Here is a 16,778-nt window from a genome sequence, read left to right on the forward strand (position 1 = left end):
GGGGGGACTGTGTGATATGCAGCATTGAGTTTGTGATTCCTTTGGTTTTTGAGTCTTTTATGGAGCATTTAGTCAAAACACTGTCAAAACGACGTGCCTCCATAACGCTGGACTGCGTCTAGTCTTTATTTTACATTTGGTCCTGAGAAAGTCTGGTATTCTTTTAAGGACCTTTTTGATGCAAGCAAAAGCTCATAGTTTCCCGTGAGTGGTCATTGGCAGCAGAAGGCACGATGATGAGGGGTGTGCTTTCGCATGCCCTGTTGCTGTTCTGTGAGTCACTTTCACCAGAGAAGTATCCTTTCCTGGACTTTGTTTCATTGACTATTGTTTCAATGTCGTGGGGCAGAAATAAGTAAACCATCTAAAAGTTCTCTTGTTGGAGATGAAAGGAAAGTAGAAAAATCTAGGTTTTGTTGGTGTTCTGTTTCGCTTTTGTTCTCTGGTAGAGTCTTGCTATGCAGAAGAGGCTAACAGAGAACTTGCGATCCTCCCCTTTTAGTTTCCCACAACCTGGGATTGCAGATGTGCTTTCTCCCACCACCACTGGCAGAAAAACTTTAGATTAGCACAAACAACCATCTAAATGCCAAGTACTGATCTTGGAGAGATAACTAACCCGGAGCTCCACAACCTGCAGACTGACAGCCAGAGTTTCTCGATAGGAGCATGGCAGTTAGAATCAGAGCTGCTGGAAAAATCAGAGTCTTCTGATGTGGAATTCCCCTCTGTATGCTGTGAATACCATTGTTAATTTAAAAAAAATGGCTTGGCCTGATAGGGTAGAACAGAGCTAGGCAGGGAAAACTAAACTGAATGCTGGGAGAAAGAAGGTAGAGTAAAAAGGAGAAGCCATGAACCCAGCCGGAGACAGATACCAAAACTTTACCTGGTAAGTCACAGCCTCGTGGTGATACACAGATTAGTGGAGATGGGTTAATTTAAGATATGAGTTAGCCAGAAATACACTTAAGCTATTGACCAAACAGTATTACAAATAACATGGATTCTGTGTGATTATTTCGGGGCTGAGCAGCCAGGAACAAACAAGCAGCTTCCTACACGGTGTTCCAGCCCTAAAGATGGAAAAGAGAGTTCCATAGACAGCTGAGCCCTAGTGCCAGGTGTCTGGGATTCAGTCCTACCAAGTCCTAGCTTGATGACTTTGCATGCATGCATGTAGAAAGAAGAGAAAGGGAATTCAAAACAAGAAAAGAGAAGGGAAAAGAGGTGTGTCCTGTGCCTTTGTGTTCTCAGCTGTATGATATGGCAAGAGAACTTCCCTCTTGGGAGTTCTGAAGATCTAATGAGGGCCAGTATACTGCCCAGTCCAAAATATGTAGCAAAACACACTAGACAAATGTTGGCTGCTTTGGCAAATCTTCCAATTTGTTGATTTTATTGCTATCAGTGTAGTTTGTCTACTTATTTTACTTTAAGTAAAGAATAAACCAAACTTACTAAGAAGTTATTTTGGCCTTGTTATACTTAATTCTTACATGCATCTTCCCCCCACCCCTTCTTACCATCTTTTTGATGACTGTTTTTCTTTTTTTCTTTCTTTTGTTGTTTTTTTTTAATATTTTGACATCTTGATAAATGGGATGAATCTCTAAACTGATGTGTTAGATTTGATGACCTAGTGTTGCAGACAAAGGCGGCTCCACGTTGTACCACAAACTGTAGAGATTTTATTGATACCAGCAGTAAAACTGTGACATATATTTCAATTAAACTTTTATTAGACTTTGTTCAGCACATGTTATAAATCGCATGTATTAATTGCCTCTTTAAGGACCTTGCATTGCCTTTGGGAACACTTAAGTTGCAATGCTAAGACAGGTTATCCAAAGGCCAAAGAATCCTCAGAAGAGGAAATCTGTAGATAAGAGAAGTTCTTGGTCCATTGATGTAAGCTGCATAGATGAGGGGGTGTGGGAGTGGGCTGATGAACGGATGGACGGACTTTTTATTGGAGAGTATTCCTCAAGATAGAAACAGCAGAGACAAGCTCCTCTATTCACAGGACTGCTTAGGATAACCTCTGAAAGCAATATTTACCGAAAATGAAAGTCTGACATTGCATCCCTCCTTCAACACTTTCTCCTGCAATGGAGAGGAAGAACACACACACACACACACACACACTCACACACGCTCACACACACACACGCTCGCACAGCTGAGAGGAAGAGAGAATCTGAATGCATTAAAGCACTAGGAGGGGAGGAAGACATCATTAAGTATGTCTCTAACACATGTAGGCATCAACAAGGGCCTTGCTAGCTGGATAAGTGGCCATTCTATCCTGCTTATGTTTTAGTGTGCTCGTCGAATAAGTCACCATTTCATTCTAGGACTCTGCATCCCTATGCTCCCCAGAAGCAGAGCCTAATCTCTCTGATAATGAGTGCTAAAGATCTTATGTGAAAACAAGGGAAACTAGCCATCTGTCTTGAAATCCTAAATGCATGTAATCAGAAGACCCCTCATGCAGTACCTTTGAGTAGAACCCATCCATATGGTATGACAGGGAAGATTTTTCTTTACAAGATATGAGTAAAAAGGCCAATTGCCTTATCTTCTTAACATTGTGTGTATATATATATATCCTGAGTTCAATTCCCAGCAACCACATGGTGGCTCCAAACCATCTGTAAAGAGATCTGGCGCCCTCCTCTGGCGTGTGGGGGGAGAAAGTTGTATACATAATAGATCTTTTTTATCTTTTTTTTAATTTATTTATTTATTAAAGATCTCAGTCTCTTCCCCGCCACCGCCTCCCATTTCCCTCCCCCTCCCCCAATCAAGTCCCCCTCCCTCCTCAGCCCGAAAAGCAATCAGGGTTCCCTGCCCTGTGGGAAGTCCAAGGAACCCCCACCTCCATCCATTTCTAGTAAGGTGAGCATCCAAGCTGCCTAGGCTCCCACAAAGCCATTACGTGCAGTAGGATCAGAGACCCATTGTCATTGTTCTTGAGTTCTCAGTAGTCCCCATTGTCCGCTATGTTCAGCAAGTCCGGCCTCATCCCAGGCCTTTTCAGACCCAGGCCAGCTGGCCTTGGCATCCTCCTGAATAAATAAATCTTTAAAAAAAAAATTCTTGAGGGAAATGGGAGGCGGTGGCGGGGAAGAGACAGAAATCTTTAATAAATAAATAAATAAATAACAAAAAAACATTGTGTATATATATATATTTTAGAAGATATTAACTTAAATCAATTAGGTTTCATTATGCATTTTTGACACTTCTTTCCTCACCTCTTCTCCCCCACACCCCATCTGTCCACTAAGCCAGCTTACCCCAGTATCCTCCTTTCCTCTCTCAGGTCACAAGTGATCTTTTGGTCTTCTGCCCCTCCCCCTTCCTCAGCACTCTTGTTCTGTTCTCATGGTGGCTTATCTAGTTTCATATAAAAGAGCTGTACTACAGAAAGTATATAATGAAATTTGAGGCGCCAGGCAAAACACTGGTGAGTCAGTAGAATTGTTTCTGCCTTGTGTGAGTCTTAGGTAAGGTCTCCAACAGTCACTACAAGAAAAGATTATTGTAACAATACATCTGGGCACAGGCGCATGGCACTCAGGATCCACGGCAGCTCTCTTTTCTCACAGAGCGCTCCTATATCTTACTCTCCCACATCACCTGGCCCCTTGCCAAAGGCCCTCAATTTTTCTCCACATCTCCAAGTTTCTAGAAACTTAAAAAAATGTAATATTCTGTTGATGACAGTCCAATTACTAATGTCAAAACACTATGATTTTAGTAAAGCCTGGGTCTGCACAGGTGGAATAGATATACCCTCTACAACAGGCAGTTTGATCTGAAAAATCTGAAAATGTGCATGACATGACAGTTTACAAACAGGACATTTCAAATATCTTCTGCTCTCTTGAACTTTACTTTCTAAAGGAAGCTGGTACAAATCAGACAACATTCCTCACTGTCCTGGACTAATTTTATGTCAACTTGACACAAGCTGCGGTCATCTGAGAGGAGAGAACCTCAATTGAGAAAGTGCCTCTATTAGATCCAGCTGTTATTAGGACATTTTCTTAATTAGTGATTGATAGGGGCGGGCCCAGTCCATTGTGGGTGGGGCCATCCCTGGGCTAGTAGTCTTGGGTTCTATAAGAAAGCAGGCTGAGCAAGCCTGCACTCCTCCATGGCCTCTGCAGCAGTTACTGTCCTGGGTTCTTGCCCTGATTTCCTCAGTAATGAACTATGTATGATATGGAAGTGTAGGCCAAATAAACCCTTTCCTCCCCAACTTGCTAACTTGCTTTGGTCATGGAGCGTCATCTCAGCAATAGAAACTTTGACGAAGATAGTTACAGTGTTCTGATTTATAAAACAAGATTGAATGGGATAATTTCCCCCAAATGTCTTCCAATATGTAGTTTTAAGAGTCCTTGGTTTGTTATCATGGAACAAACAAAGTCCCCCAAGCTTGAAAATGACCTATAGTAGAGGTTATGTTCTGTGATTGGTGGGACTGTCCTTCTCATCTGTAGAGACCCCACAGCCTTCTTTCCTGGAGTTTTCTTAAGTCTTAGCCATTGACTTCATGCCAGTTGGTAATATCTCTAATCCTGATATTAGTCATTGAGACTTTGCTTTTGTTTTTATTGTCGCTTTTGGTTTTTTATTTCTATTTTGATTTTGGAGACAGGGTCTCTCTATGAATGCCGGGCTGTTGTGGAACTTGCTATGTAGACTAGGCTGGCCTTAAACTCATAGCCATCCACCTGCCTGTGCCTACCAAGTCCCAATCCACTGAGAACTTTTAAAGATTTATTTTGTGTTATATGTGTGAGGGGATATGTATATGTGAACTCAAATGCCCTGGGAAACAAGAAAAGGGTGTCAGGTCTCCGGGTGGTAGAAATACAGGCCATTGTGAACCATTCGGTGTGGGTGCTAGGAACTGAACTTGGGTCTACAAAAGCAGTAGTCAACCTGAGCCATCTCTCTTGTCCCCTCATTGAAATGTTAAAAGAACTAAGTTGCATAACACAATAACCTGTTTCCAAGTATGCCTAGTTAATTGGAAAAAGTAAAATAGCCATTTTATGGTCTCAAACACATGAAAACACTGTCTATTCTAGCCCAACATCAGCCCCAATTTCCTGTAAGTTGGTCTTTGAAGAAGAGAGTTAAGCCTATCAGGACTCCCTTCTTCAGTTTCTAGTTCTCAACCTGAGTCTCCAGGCTCAGCCTCGCCCCTTTTTCTGGGGACCCTTGAAGACCCTTTGACTCTCTACAAGGTCCACCTCCATCCGCAGCTCCCATTCATCCAGCTCTCCAGGTCCATCTCCATCGCAGCTAGCATTCAACCCACTCTCCCAGGTACTGTCTTACTCAGATGTAGGAATCAGTTCCACTTTCCTCATTTTGCTTTTGAGGGGTTTTCCTCCAGCTTGCCCACTTGGACAGAGTACAGCACAAATATTCCGTCTGTTCCCACGTGTTAGCTACCTTTGTAAACAGTTCCCTATTGACCAGCAGAGAGAAAAACATTTAGGATTTAGCTGTTTGGATCCAAAATTCCTTTAGCAAATTAACTGGCATGTTCAGAAGATGAAGGCAAATTTAATCCAAAAAAAAGTTCATGACCAGTCGGAACAAATAACCAGAGGGGAGAAAATCCTTTAAGAGGTTAAGAAGAAAGAAGTTCAAGGCTATTCCAAGCACATGATCATCTTTTTAAATGTCACATTCCACCCACTAAGCTTCATGCTGTTGTTTTTACCACTCTCGTGTTTTTTACTTTATATTTAATTCTTCTATTTTAAAACAGTGAAATCCCATCTCCTTGCTTGCTCCAAAAACCATGACATGAAAATACCACAAAACATTCACTGGGTAAACTGCAAACAGATTACGACGAAACATCCTGACTGCTCATTCTCTGGCTTAGCTTCTGAAAGACTTAGTCTCTTTGCCTTTGGTTCCTTTCCTTTAACATGAAGGAAAACAAATGATATTACTTAAAAAAAAAAAAAATACCACCAGGATTTGGTCAGAGACAAGAACAAGAAGTTCCTGCTTTATCTCAGCAAGGTTATCTTGGATTTGACAGCTTACGGCACTGATTCATGTTCAGTCTGTGGACTGCAGGATGTTCAGGATTAGGGGGCCATGGTTGAAGAATATAAATTTAAAAGTAAATCGAGTTGTGTCGGTAGTGTAAGGTCTTGGGGTAATCGGCTTGAAAGCTACAGGCAGCTTAACAGAACAGAAAGTGTCGCCTTAGGAGACTTGACATCAAAAGACCTGGATTCAGGTTTCAACTTCAAATCTGTCTAGCTGTGTGACTATGCGGACCGATACTTTCTGTAAATTCTCCCCCGCTTCTGTAGCCTAAGTAACAAGAACACTTCCAAGGAAACTTCCCACCTTCGAAATCTTCTTTGTGATCCTCTTTTGCATTTCAGTCAGACCCACAGCTTTTAGTGCTTACTGAATGGGAACATCCTTTTGATAGGATAAGTAATATTTGATGTTATGCACTGCTCATAAGTTATACTGCTGTTTCTTTATATTCAGCTTCTCTGCATGATATTCCACTAATCTCAAGTGTTCTTGTGTGTGTCTAGGAGAAGATTCTCCTGTGGCTTCTTCAGTTCATGCAAGAACAAGGCATCTCGCTGGACGAAGTGGACCAGGAAGGCAACAGTGCTGTTCACGTCGCCTCCCAGCATGGCTACCTTGGATGCATACAGGTGCACAGCTTGCTGCTCACAGTCAGAAAGGGGTCTCTTGAGAAACGAAACAGGGGCAGTGGAGGGAAGGAAGTAGGAAGACAAGAAGGAACAATACAGGAAAGGAAGGAATTTTGTTCATTAGGAAAATACCTGTACTAAATCAGCTTTTGTACTATACAGTAGGGGTAGCAAACTGGACAGTAAGAACCCTTGTCCTTTCCTTTCTTTGTGATAGGACTGAGCTTCACAAGTGTGTTTAAAAGGCCCAGAGTCAGAGAAGCTAGGTCATGGATCCCCTTGAGCTTTGAGCAGACCAAGCTTAGCCTTGATTGGCCTTGGTTTCACCCAACAGCCTCAAGCAGACTCACACTTATAGCCCAACATATCTTACAAAAGAATCTCATGTTCTCTGTGCATGTGATAGTTAAAGATTATTAAGCAGAGGCACAGAAGGGGGTAGGGGGAGTTCTGTGGTCATGGACCCAAGTCACAAGGTGAGCACTCAGTTGGTAAAGGGTCTCTATGGGAAGGGAAGACTGCATCCAAGACAGAGCACTGGGCAATGAGAGCCGGCTGTTCAGAAAGTCACTTAAGAATGTATGCCAAAACCTTGAATATGAAAGTCAAGAGTATAATAACAGCAAAAACGCAAAGAATACCAGGAAGTTCTCTAGAGGACCTGTGCTCACACATCAGCTCTTAGAGAGCTAAGTGAAGAGGAAATATCCAGAGTATCTGGACGCCGTCCCATCAGGGTTGGCAATGGTGCATCTCCTAATTTAACACACTAACATGGAAAAAAAGTGATAAGTAAGAAAGCGTAGACTGGAGAGAAAGCCAAATTTCTTACCAATATATGCAAAATGATTAAAATAATGGTGTTGTTTTTCTATGGAAGAAAGACAACTGGATGAAGATTTAAAAAAAAAAAGGATGGGTCTTTTCAAACAATGTTTAATAATCCTGAAGCAAACATTTCATAAACTAATCAGTGACTGAAGCCTGAAGAAACCCAGGGGATGTTACTACTTCTATTTACAGTTTAGATATTTTCTTTTTAATATGTGGGGAGAAGTAGGCTGCCTCCCAGGGCATTCGTCACTCCGCTTCACACAACGGTGTTTTTGGCACTAGACACCGTGGAAACTTGGATAACTCAGACAGAACCTATCCACTGTGTGGAAGATTAAAAAATAATAGTAATGAGGGAGTAGAGCAAGTAAGGGGCCTTCTGGGTTGAGAAAGGGACTGGGGGAGGAGAGCAGAGGGCAAACTGCCGGGATCCGAGTCAAGGGCAGGAATAACAGTGTGTGTTTAGACTGAGTCTCTTGGAGCTTCCTGCTGACAGGGTCTCTGTGACACCCCGAGAGAGGGAGGAAGCGGCTTTATGGAAAGCTGACCTTTCATGGTGAGCAGCCATAAGCTAAGAGGAAAATGAAGTTCTTTAATGGCCTTGGAGTCTAGCAGTCGATGATATTAAGCACAAGCACTGTTTGTGGGGGGAAAATCATTACTACCAAAATAAGCCGAGGTTTTCAGTATCAGCAACATCATGTCATCAAAGAATATGTCAGGGAGCAACAAGTTCTTACTGTTCATGTGATAGCTTCCTTACAGACTCTAACAATATTAAATTGGTATTAAATGGAAGTAATGAAATTGAACCATTTCCATGTTTTTAGGTCATTGACTTCAACCATGCTCTGTCAAGTCTTCCTCTCCTCTATTCATGATACTTTGTCCACATGCCATAACTTCTCCATTCACTTTTGCCTGTTACATTTTGCTCCAAAACAGTTTTAAACCTCAATATTAGGTCAATATTCAAACATTACCATTCTTCTCCACACTCTGAGGCTAAATGAAGGACTCACAATGAGGCATGTCTTCCCCTTATTCCACCTTGTGGGATCCTATCCACCCCATTCCAGCTATACTATCAAAAACAAATAGAAGGTAATAAGAAAGAAATGCAAATGTCCTCTTACTCCGCTGAGAAAGGCCTCAGCCTTCTTGGAAGTCATTGCTTCAACACCTCTTCAGCTGGCTCCACTCACTGTAGAGGCTTTGAAGCATCACCTGGAGTACTTGCATTGGTACTTCACATGAGAGATCTGGTTCCAACTTTGACTCTTTAACCTCATACACATCTTTCCATCTCTGTGCACCTGCTGCCCATGACTTTAGAGAATCCTCTCCCTCGGGAAAGAGACAAGTTCACACCACTACTGTAGAGAACCCTCTCCCTTGGGGAAGGGACAAGTTCACACCACTACTCTAGAGAATCTTATCCCATGGGAAAGGGAGAAGGTCACACCAAGCTCTCTGCTACAAAGTCTACCCAATTGGTATCTTTGTCATGGCCCAAGTGAACTGCTTCACAGCTTCTCTGGGCCCCTATACTATCTCTTTACAATTATTTTATTCCCAACTAGGGAGGCCTGGCAAGAGCTTATCAAGTGTTATTCCAAAGCCAGTTACCCAAGAGAATAAGAATAGGATGACAGAACACCACTCTCCACATCCCATAGCTCCTCTGACTTTAAGAATGCTTTCTTTGAACACCAACTATCAAAATGACAAAATATTACAAACACTGCATTGTCCATCTCATAAAGGGGATGAGGGGCTGGTAGACCTCCCTTGTAGGCTACATGTGCATAAGAAAATAGTAATAATACCAGTTTGGTCCCATCATTGTTGGTTGTGAAGGAAAGCCTCTAGAATCAGCTAGGTAGACCAGAGACACTTTTCTCTGAATTGGTGTTTTCCGCACAACACCATGGACTCTGATAATTGGCTTTGGAATAATGAGAAAAAAATCCACCCAGCATTCTGTTACAGTCTTTTAAAAACAATGTTCAGAAGGAAGTCCTGGGGTTAGAGAGATGGCTCAGTCATTAAGAGTGCTTGCTGTTCTTCCTGAGGTCCCAAGTTTGGTTCCCAGTACCCACACCAAGCAACTCACAACCGTCCATAACTCCAGCTCTAGGTAATGTGATGTCTTCTTCTGGCCTCTGTAGACAGAATCTTCACACACACACACACACACACACACACACACACACACACACACACACACCTGTTTAATAAAAAGCAAGTCCTGATAGAATGATATGTTTTTCTATTTTCTGGCAGACCCTGGTGGAATATGGAGCAAATGTCACTATGCAGAACCACGCTGGAGAAAAGCCCTCCCAGAGTGCTGAGCGGCATGGGCACACCCTGTGCTCCCGGTACCTAGTGGTAGTAGAGACCTGCATGTCACTGGCCTCACAAGTGGTAAAGTTGACAAAGCAGCTAAAGGAGTAAGTGGCCACTTGATTCCTAGAGAACGAAGTCTACCTTGTATTTCTTGTGCTTAGATCTGAGCCAAGGGCTTTGGAGAGTTCCCTTCATTCCAGGTATTAGTGAAAGCTGGGCATTCTCATCCTTTCTTCCTCCATCCTAGAGGCTCACAACCTGTGTACATGCTTAACATAGCAACTCTAAAGCCACAAAATGGCAATGAGCCACGAGGTGCAGAGCAAGCGCACCAACAGGGAATCACAGTCTTCACAGAGAGGGAGTGTCATCGCCATTGCTGTCACCTTAGGAACAGGTGGCAGCAGAGCTTGAGTAACACACAAGCATCCTCTTCGTCCTTTCATTATTTGTATAGAACATCATGAGGAGTGAGGGAGAAGGAAAGGCTAGAAATGCCCCCCTTCGGTGTTCTCAACAAGGGAAGTTTGTCTTTGGGAAATTCCAGATATAAGTCTCTTAATACCCATCCACAGAAAATGTACTGGGGAAAAATGAAGCAGGGTTTTAATTAGGTTTCAGAATATAAATGTCACTTTTTAAAGTCATTTGCCTGATTGATTATGAAACTGGTACCCATTGCCTATCAGGTGTCAGAGAAGCATTTGTGGAAGATAACCACAACATAAATAGTTGAAGACGATGGGATGGAATATGAAGACATCAGGTGGGAGTCTAGAAAGAATTAAGGAGTTAGTGAGGGACCAAGATCAGCCCTTAGAAATCTCACGGATCACACAATAGCTGCCAGGTTGAGGGAGTTTTCTCGGTAATTGGAATCATCAAAAGTCCAAAAAGTTTAACAGATTAGAAGGACAAAATCCTTTAAGCATTAAACTAAGTTTTAGAAGAAAAACGTAAAATCTTATTTTTAAAATATATGTGCATATTTATATACATTTAACAAGGATATTTATAATACAGATATTTATAATATAATACAGTACAATATAGTATAGTGGGTGATGAATCTTCTCTAGTTTTTAAAAAATATTTTTATGTTATGTGCCTGAAGTTTTTGGCTGCATATTTGTCTGTGCACTATGTGTGTGCCTGTTGCCCACAGAGTTCAGAATATGGTGTCATCAGATCTCCTGGAACTGCAATTGTAGACAGTTATAAGCTATCTTGCGGGTGCTAGAAATCAAACCAGGGTCCTCTGGAAGAGCAGCCAGTGCTTATAACCGCTGAGTCATCTCTCCAGCCCTCTACCAGAGTTCAGTGAGAAAATAAACATCTCCTATTTACAGCTTTCTTGGATGAGAAAAGGGCCAGTATGGGCAAGAGACCTTAACTGGTTGCAGATATGTGTCAGGTAACAGTATGATGTGACCTTGGACTCCCTGTGCTTTCCCTGAGCTCGGGCAACTCCTTGTCTCTCTACGTGCCCTCTTTTGCCTCAGACATGCAAGCCTCTTGTGGCCCTCATATTGGTAGAATCTAATGTAATCTGAGTTTAAAACCTAAAGTATAAAAGATTTCCTCCAAGAATGCTCTGTCGGTTAAACAAAACTCCGTGACAGGTAAGCCTGGGCAGACTTCAAGATCTCGCTGTAGCTGAAGGAAGAGTATATATTACTTAATAACCTAATAACTCACTGAGTTATTTTTCCACAGTGAGCAGACTCTTTCATAAGTCTTTATGCATTTGTATAGCTTTCTGAATAAGGGAGTAGACAGAATAAAAGGCGTGTATTTTAAAAATAGAGAGGCTGGAACGATAATTCAGTGGTAGAACACTGGGCCTGGCATGCAGAGGCCCTGGATTCAACCCTAAAATCTTGGGGATGTAAGGGAATTGGTTCTCAATGCCTTTCCAAAAATGCTGAAGCACCATCCACTCCCTCCAGTGATAAATGGACATACTCTTAAAGAGAAGCTTTAAAACCATCCCATAGAATACTTTCCCTAAAATTCCACACCCAGAAAATAGATTCTTTTAAATCTCAGCTTTTATGTCTCAGACTCTGAAAAATTTTTATGAGCTGCATAGTTGTTTTGCTGTTATATTGGTGACTTTTGCAAATTCAAGGTCCAGAGCACTCTCTGTTAGTTATCCTGGGATGAGCAAGCTCTATACACTGACAGATGGCAGCCATCTAGTTACCCTGAAATCCAAATGCTGTGGACAAGTGTTGTTAGTCAGAGAAAAGATAAAATATGTGCAGTGTTCTTGTGGGCACTGACCTTCCGTGTAGTATGTACTTTCGTGACTTGAGCAAACCCGGAAGTATGTAGAGAAATCCCATGAAGCAGTCCCAGAGCTCTGTGGCCTTTATGCTGTGGGACATGGGTAACAGGGCAAGGGAGGGAAATCATTTCCAAAGTTTGAACACACCTGAGTTTTACCCAGGGTGAGCTTTGGGGACGGTTAGTTTTAAGTCCTTCTCCTTATTATAATACTGTTCCCAACTCCTTTATAGCCATTGCTATTTCTAGAAATGGCAAACTTCAACTCTACTGAAGTCCCTGTTAGTAAACCTAGTATTTGGAATGGAATTCTGCCTCACCAGGAAGGTCCGAAATCTTAATATTTTAGTGTAGCCTTAATTGGAAATAAGATATTCAGAGAAGATAGCAAGTTCAAGTGGGGTTATAGTGGTGAGTCTTAACCTGGTGACTAGCATCTCTACAAATAATGGGCATATACCCAGAGGGTATGCCATGTGAACATGAAGACAGTGTTCATGGGGAAATATCTACAAACCATGAAACCAGAGTTCACCAATAAAAACTAGACCCTAGGAGACAGGCACAGGGTACAGGATGGATACCATCGTGGCCCCCAGAAGGAACCAACATGGCTGACAATGTCATCTCAGACTACTTAGGCCTCCCAAACTGTGAGCTGATAAATTAATGTTGTCTGAGGCTGGAGAGATGCTTTGGTACTTAAAATCCCATGATGCTTTTGCAGATCATTCCCAGCATCTCCATCATGTGGTTCAAGGGATCTGACACCCTCTTGTGACCTCTGAGGGCACAAGGCACACATGTGGTACACTGCATGCATGTAACTACTCACGCAGACACATAAAACAAAAACAAAAAAAAATCTTTTTAACATTTCCTGTTTAAACCCCTAAACTTGTGGTACTTTTCTAGCAATCCTGGCACACTGACATAGTATGCAAATACAGCTTTCTCTCTGTGATTATGGATGATTGAGCCTTTCTAGAAGCTTCTTTCAAATCTAGGGAATTAGAATGTTCTCCATTGTTCTTTTGATTGTAACCGACAGTCAATATAACTGATGTCACATGGGATTTTTTAAAAATTCTGTTCACAATTCCTAAAAGATATGTAATAAATCTTTTGAAAGGTAACTGTATAATCTCCCTCTACCAACTTTTGAGTGTGCACCTTTCCCTAGCCCACTCAGCCACTCACATTCACAGAGTGCTTTATCTTTCCTAATAATGTCTGTCTTCCTGTTTGTTTTTATAATTCATTGTTTTACTTATTTTCTGTGTATGAGTGTTTTTTCTGTGCACTGTCTCCATGCCTGGTACCTGAAGAAGAGACCATGAGATCACCTGGAACTGGAGTTGTATACATGGTTGTGAGCCACTGTGTGGGTGTTATGATTCAAACCCAGGTCCTCTGGAAGAGGAGTTAATACACTTACTGCTGAGCCATCACTCCAGCCCCTACTTCTGTCTCTTAAAATAACACACACACACACACACACACACACACACAGCCACACACACATGCACACACAAACCTGGTATGTATCCAACTAGCAAAGTGGAGTAGATTTAGTCCCATATTAAGCTGGTGTCAGCAAAAAGTAAACTGGGCAAAGCCTGCTCACCACCAATTTGTGTAAGTAGTGTGGTTGTCACACAGCCACACATGTTCACCTGTGTGTTAGGCAAGGTTAAAGTCATGCTAAAGGACAGAGCTGAATGGTTGTTCCAAAAGCTTAGTGACTGCCAAGTCTAAGATATGGGCTCTATGGTCCATTAAGAGTTTGCTAGGTCTTACTTTGAAAAACTTCCTGGTTTTGTTTTTATTGTTGTTGTTTAAGATTTATTTTTGTTCTTATATTATGTGTATGAATGTGGGTCTGAGTGTATATCTGTGCACCAAGTGTATGCAGGTCATCATGGAGACAAGAAGAGGCATTGGAACCCCTAACTGGAATTACAAATTGTTCTGAGTGACCCAGGATGGGTGCTGGGAATCAAACCCAGGTCCTCTACAAAAGCAGCAAATGCTCTTAGCCTCTGAGCCATCTGTTCAGCCCCATGTCTAAGTTTGATTCAGTGAGTTTGACAGAGTAGGTGAGATGAAATAAGGTTACAAACTTGGCTTGTTTTGGGAGATGAATTATTAGAAATAATGCTGATTGCTTATGAGAAAAACAAAGATGCTTGGGACTTGTGGAAGATGTTATCAGGATCTGACTCCACAGAAGTACATTTAGACAAAAAAAAAAAAAAAAGCATATGCAGCATGATCCTGCAAGAATGCCAGGCTTCCTCTAGTCCAAACTAAGATAAGATAGTCATTGTAAGAATACTCACAAACCCTTCATTTAGTTCTACGCCATGGCTCAAGAGAGCTGTTACCATTTTTATGCTGAACTAATCATGTAAGTTTTCTGTTGTTTATAACAAATTATCACAGAATTAGTGACTTAACATAGGACAAATTTGCCTTATATTTTTATAAGATAGAATGTCAACAGGGATCTTGTCATGCTAAGATCTAAACGTTGACAAGCCACTTTCCTAAAACACAGGGTATAAGGTGAATATATGTTCTGCTCCTTCAGATTGTTATAGAATCAGCTTTTTTGCATTTGGATGACTAGGTTCCTGCTACTTTCTGACTGCTAGATGGGGGTCACCTCCAATTGCATCCTGTAGCCCATAATCTCCTTTCTCTATGTATGACATCAGCAGCAGGGTCAAGTCCTTCTTATACTTCCCCACTGTAAAAGGCTTACATGAGTAGAACAGTCCACCCCAGAAACCCATATGAAACCTTCCTATTTTAACATCAGCTATAGATAGTATCACCTCCCTTTTGACATGTTTATGACTTCTGGGAATGTGGACATGGATGGACATTCTTGAGGGACTGTACTAATACTGCTTACTGCTTTCAATAAATGCTTCTCATTCCTGTAGAATAAGAGTCAATTTGCTTTAATCCCAGCACTTAAAAGGTTGAAGCAGAAAAAGCTCTATGAGTTCAAAACCAGCCCAGTCTAGACAGTGAGCCAAAGGTCACCCAACGCTACAGAGTGAGACCTTGACTCAAAAGAAAAAAAAGAGTCAATTTGATTGATTCATACCAATTTCTACAATAATTAATGTTTTCTAAGTGATTTTTTTCTTCCTGTAGCTGTCACTTTTAGCCTATTTTCTTGACTTAAAAGCACATTCTGATATACATACTCCTATGTACAGAGGAAATGGAGTGTTATCATGCATTATTTGTTCTTTATATAAGAGTGTGCAAGGCTATTTGTCACCCAAAGTACACATAGGCATTTTGTGTTGCATTTTGTTTATGTTTATGATTAGTAAACTGCTACAAACACTTCTAAAATTCAGTTTCTAGGCTAAGTGTCCTGTGCCCTTAATCCCAGATGTAAGAAGGCAGATGTAGTTAGATCTCAGTGGGTTCAAGGCCAGCTTTGTCTACAGGGCAAGTTCTAAGCCATCTACAGCTACACAGAGGGACCTTGTCTCAAAAGCAAGCAAACAGCAAAGACAATCATTTAGAAAACAACAGTATCATTTTGAAATACACCCTTCTAGATTTCTGTTCTGATGATGGGGAAAGAGAAATTCTTCCTAAAACTATAGCGACTTAGCAGCTCACACCCATAATCCCGGCAGTGTGAGGCAGGCATGGCAAGGTTCCTGAATCCAGCTGCCCAGCTGTTCTAGCTGCACCATGAGCTCCAAGTGTAGTGAGAAACACTGCCTCAAATACTAAGGTGGAGAGCAACAGAGGAAGATGTTCAACATCAACTTCCAAAGGTCTCCACATGCACACACATATGCACAAACACACACAAAGGAGACTATATTACACATAGGATTTTGTAATATTCTTTTTCATCTAAGACTAGTAGAGTATAATATATACATACAAATATTAGATGAGATTTTTGTATGCTCATAGGTATTCAGTATTCAAATAATATTGTCATTGCAGAAATGATTGAAATTCCTTCACTCTTACTCATAGTTTCTTCATAGCTTGCCATTAATATGTCCTTTTCAACACTTTTGATTGCTTCCTTGAAAAACTCTTTGAGTCACAAGAATGGAGACTAAACACTTTTTAAGGCCTTTCAATAGATTGCCATTTACTGCCTTTTCATGAAGATTCTTCTCCCTCTAGTTTTGGCAGTGGCCATGCTTCAGACATTGTGTTCTTTGGTTGTTTCCTGCAGACAGACAGTGGAGCGTGTCACACTGCAGAGCCAACTCCAACAACTTCTAGAAGCTCAAAAATCAGAGGGCAAATCACTCCCTTCTTCACCCAGGTAATACCAGTCAATGAATTGTTGGGTATTTGAAATCTTTAAATCCTTCCTCTAGTATTCCATTTAATGTTTTTCCAGAAAATGACAGCAGGAAACATTTTACTCTTATAAAAACAAATTAAAAGTTCTCACCATGAAAAGTCTGTGTCTAGGTTCCAGGACCCGAGGTAGTCTCCAGCCCTTTTATTTCTTTGGGCCATGACTACAAACAAGTTAACATTCCTTTTTGTTGCCTTTCCTATGAAATGAGAATA

General features: G+C 41.4%; 1 protein-coding gene across 4 annotated transcripts in view; it reads left to right on the forward strand.

Moving 5' to 3' along the window:
- Sncaip (synuclein alpha interacting protein) overlaps window positions 1–16,778 on the forward strand; it is a 143,830-nt gene that overhangs the window by 116,634 nt on the left and 10,418 nt on the right. For all 4 annotated transcript variants that reach the window (XM_026783607.1, XM_013349612.2, XM_013349613.2 and 1 more), the window contains exons 7-9: window positions 6,600–6,725; window positions 9,846–10,015; window positions 16,432–16,524. In XM_026783607.1, coding sequence (XP_026639408.1) covers window positions 6,600–6,725; window positions 9,846–10,015; window positions 16,432–16,524 — 389 coding nt within the window. The remainder of the gene's footprint in view (window positions 1–6,599; window positions 6,726–9,845; window positions 10,016–16,431; window positions 16,525–16,778) is intronic.

This window comes from Microtus ochrogaster, chromosome 18 (assembly GCF_000317375.1).
Source record: "Microtus ochrogaster isolate Prairie Vole_2 chromosome 18, MicOch1.0, whole genome shotgun sequence".
Lineage (NCBI taxonomy): Eukaryota > Metazoa > Chordata > Mammalia > Rodentia > Cricetidae > Microtus > Microtus ochrogaster.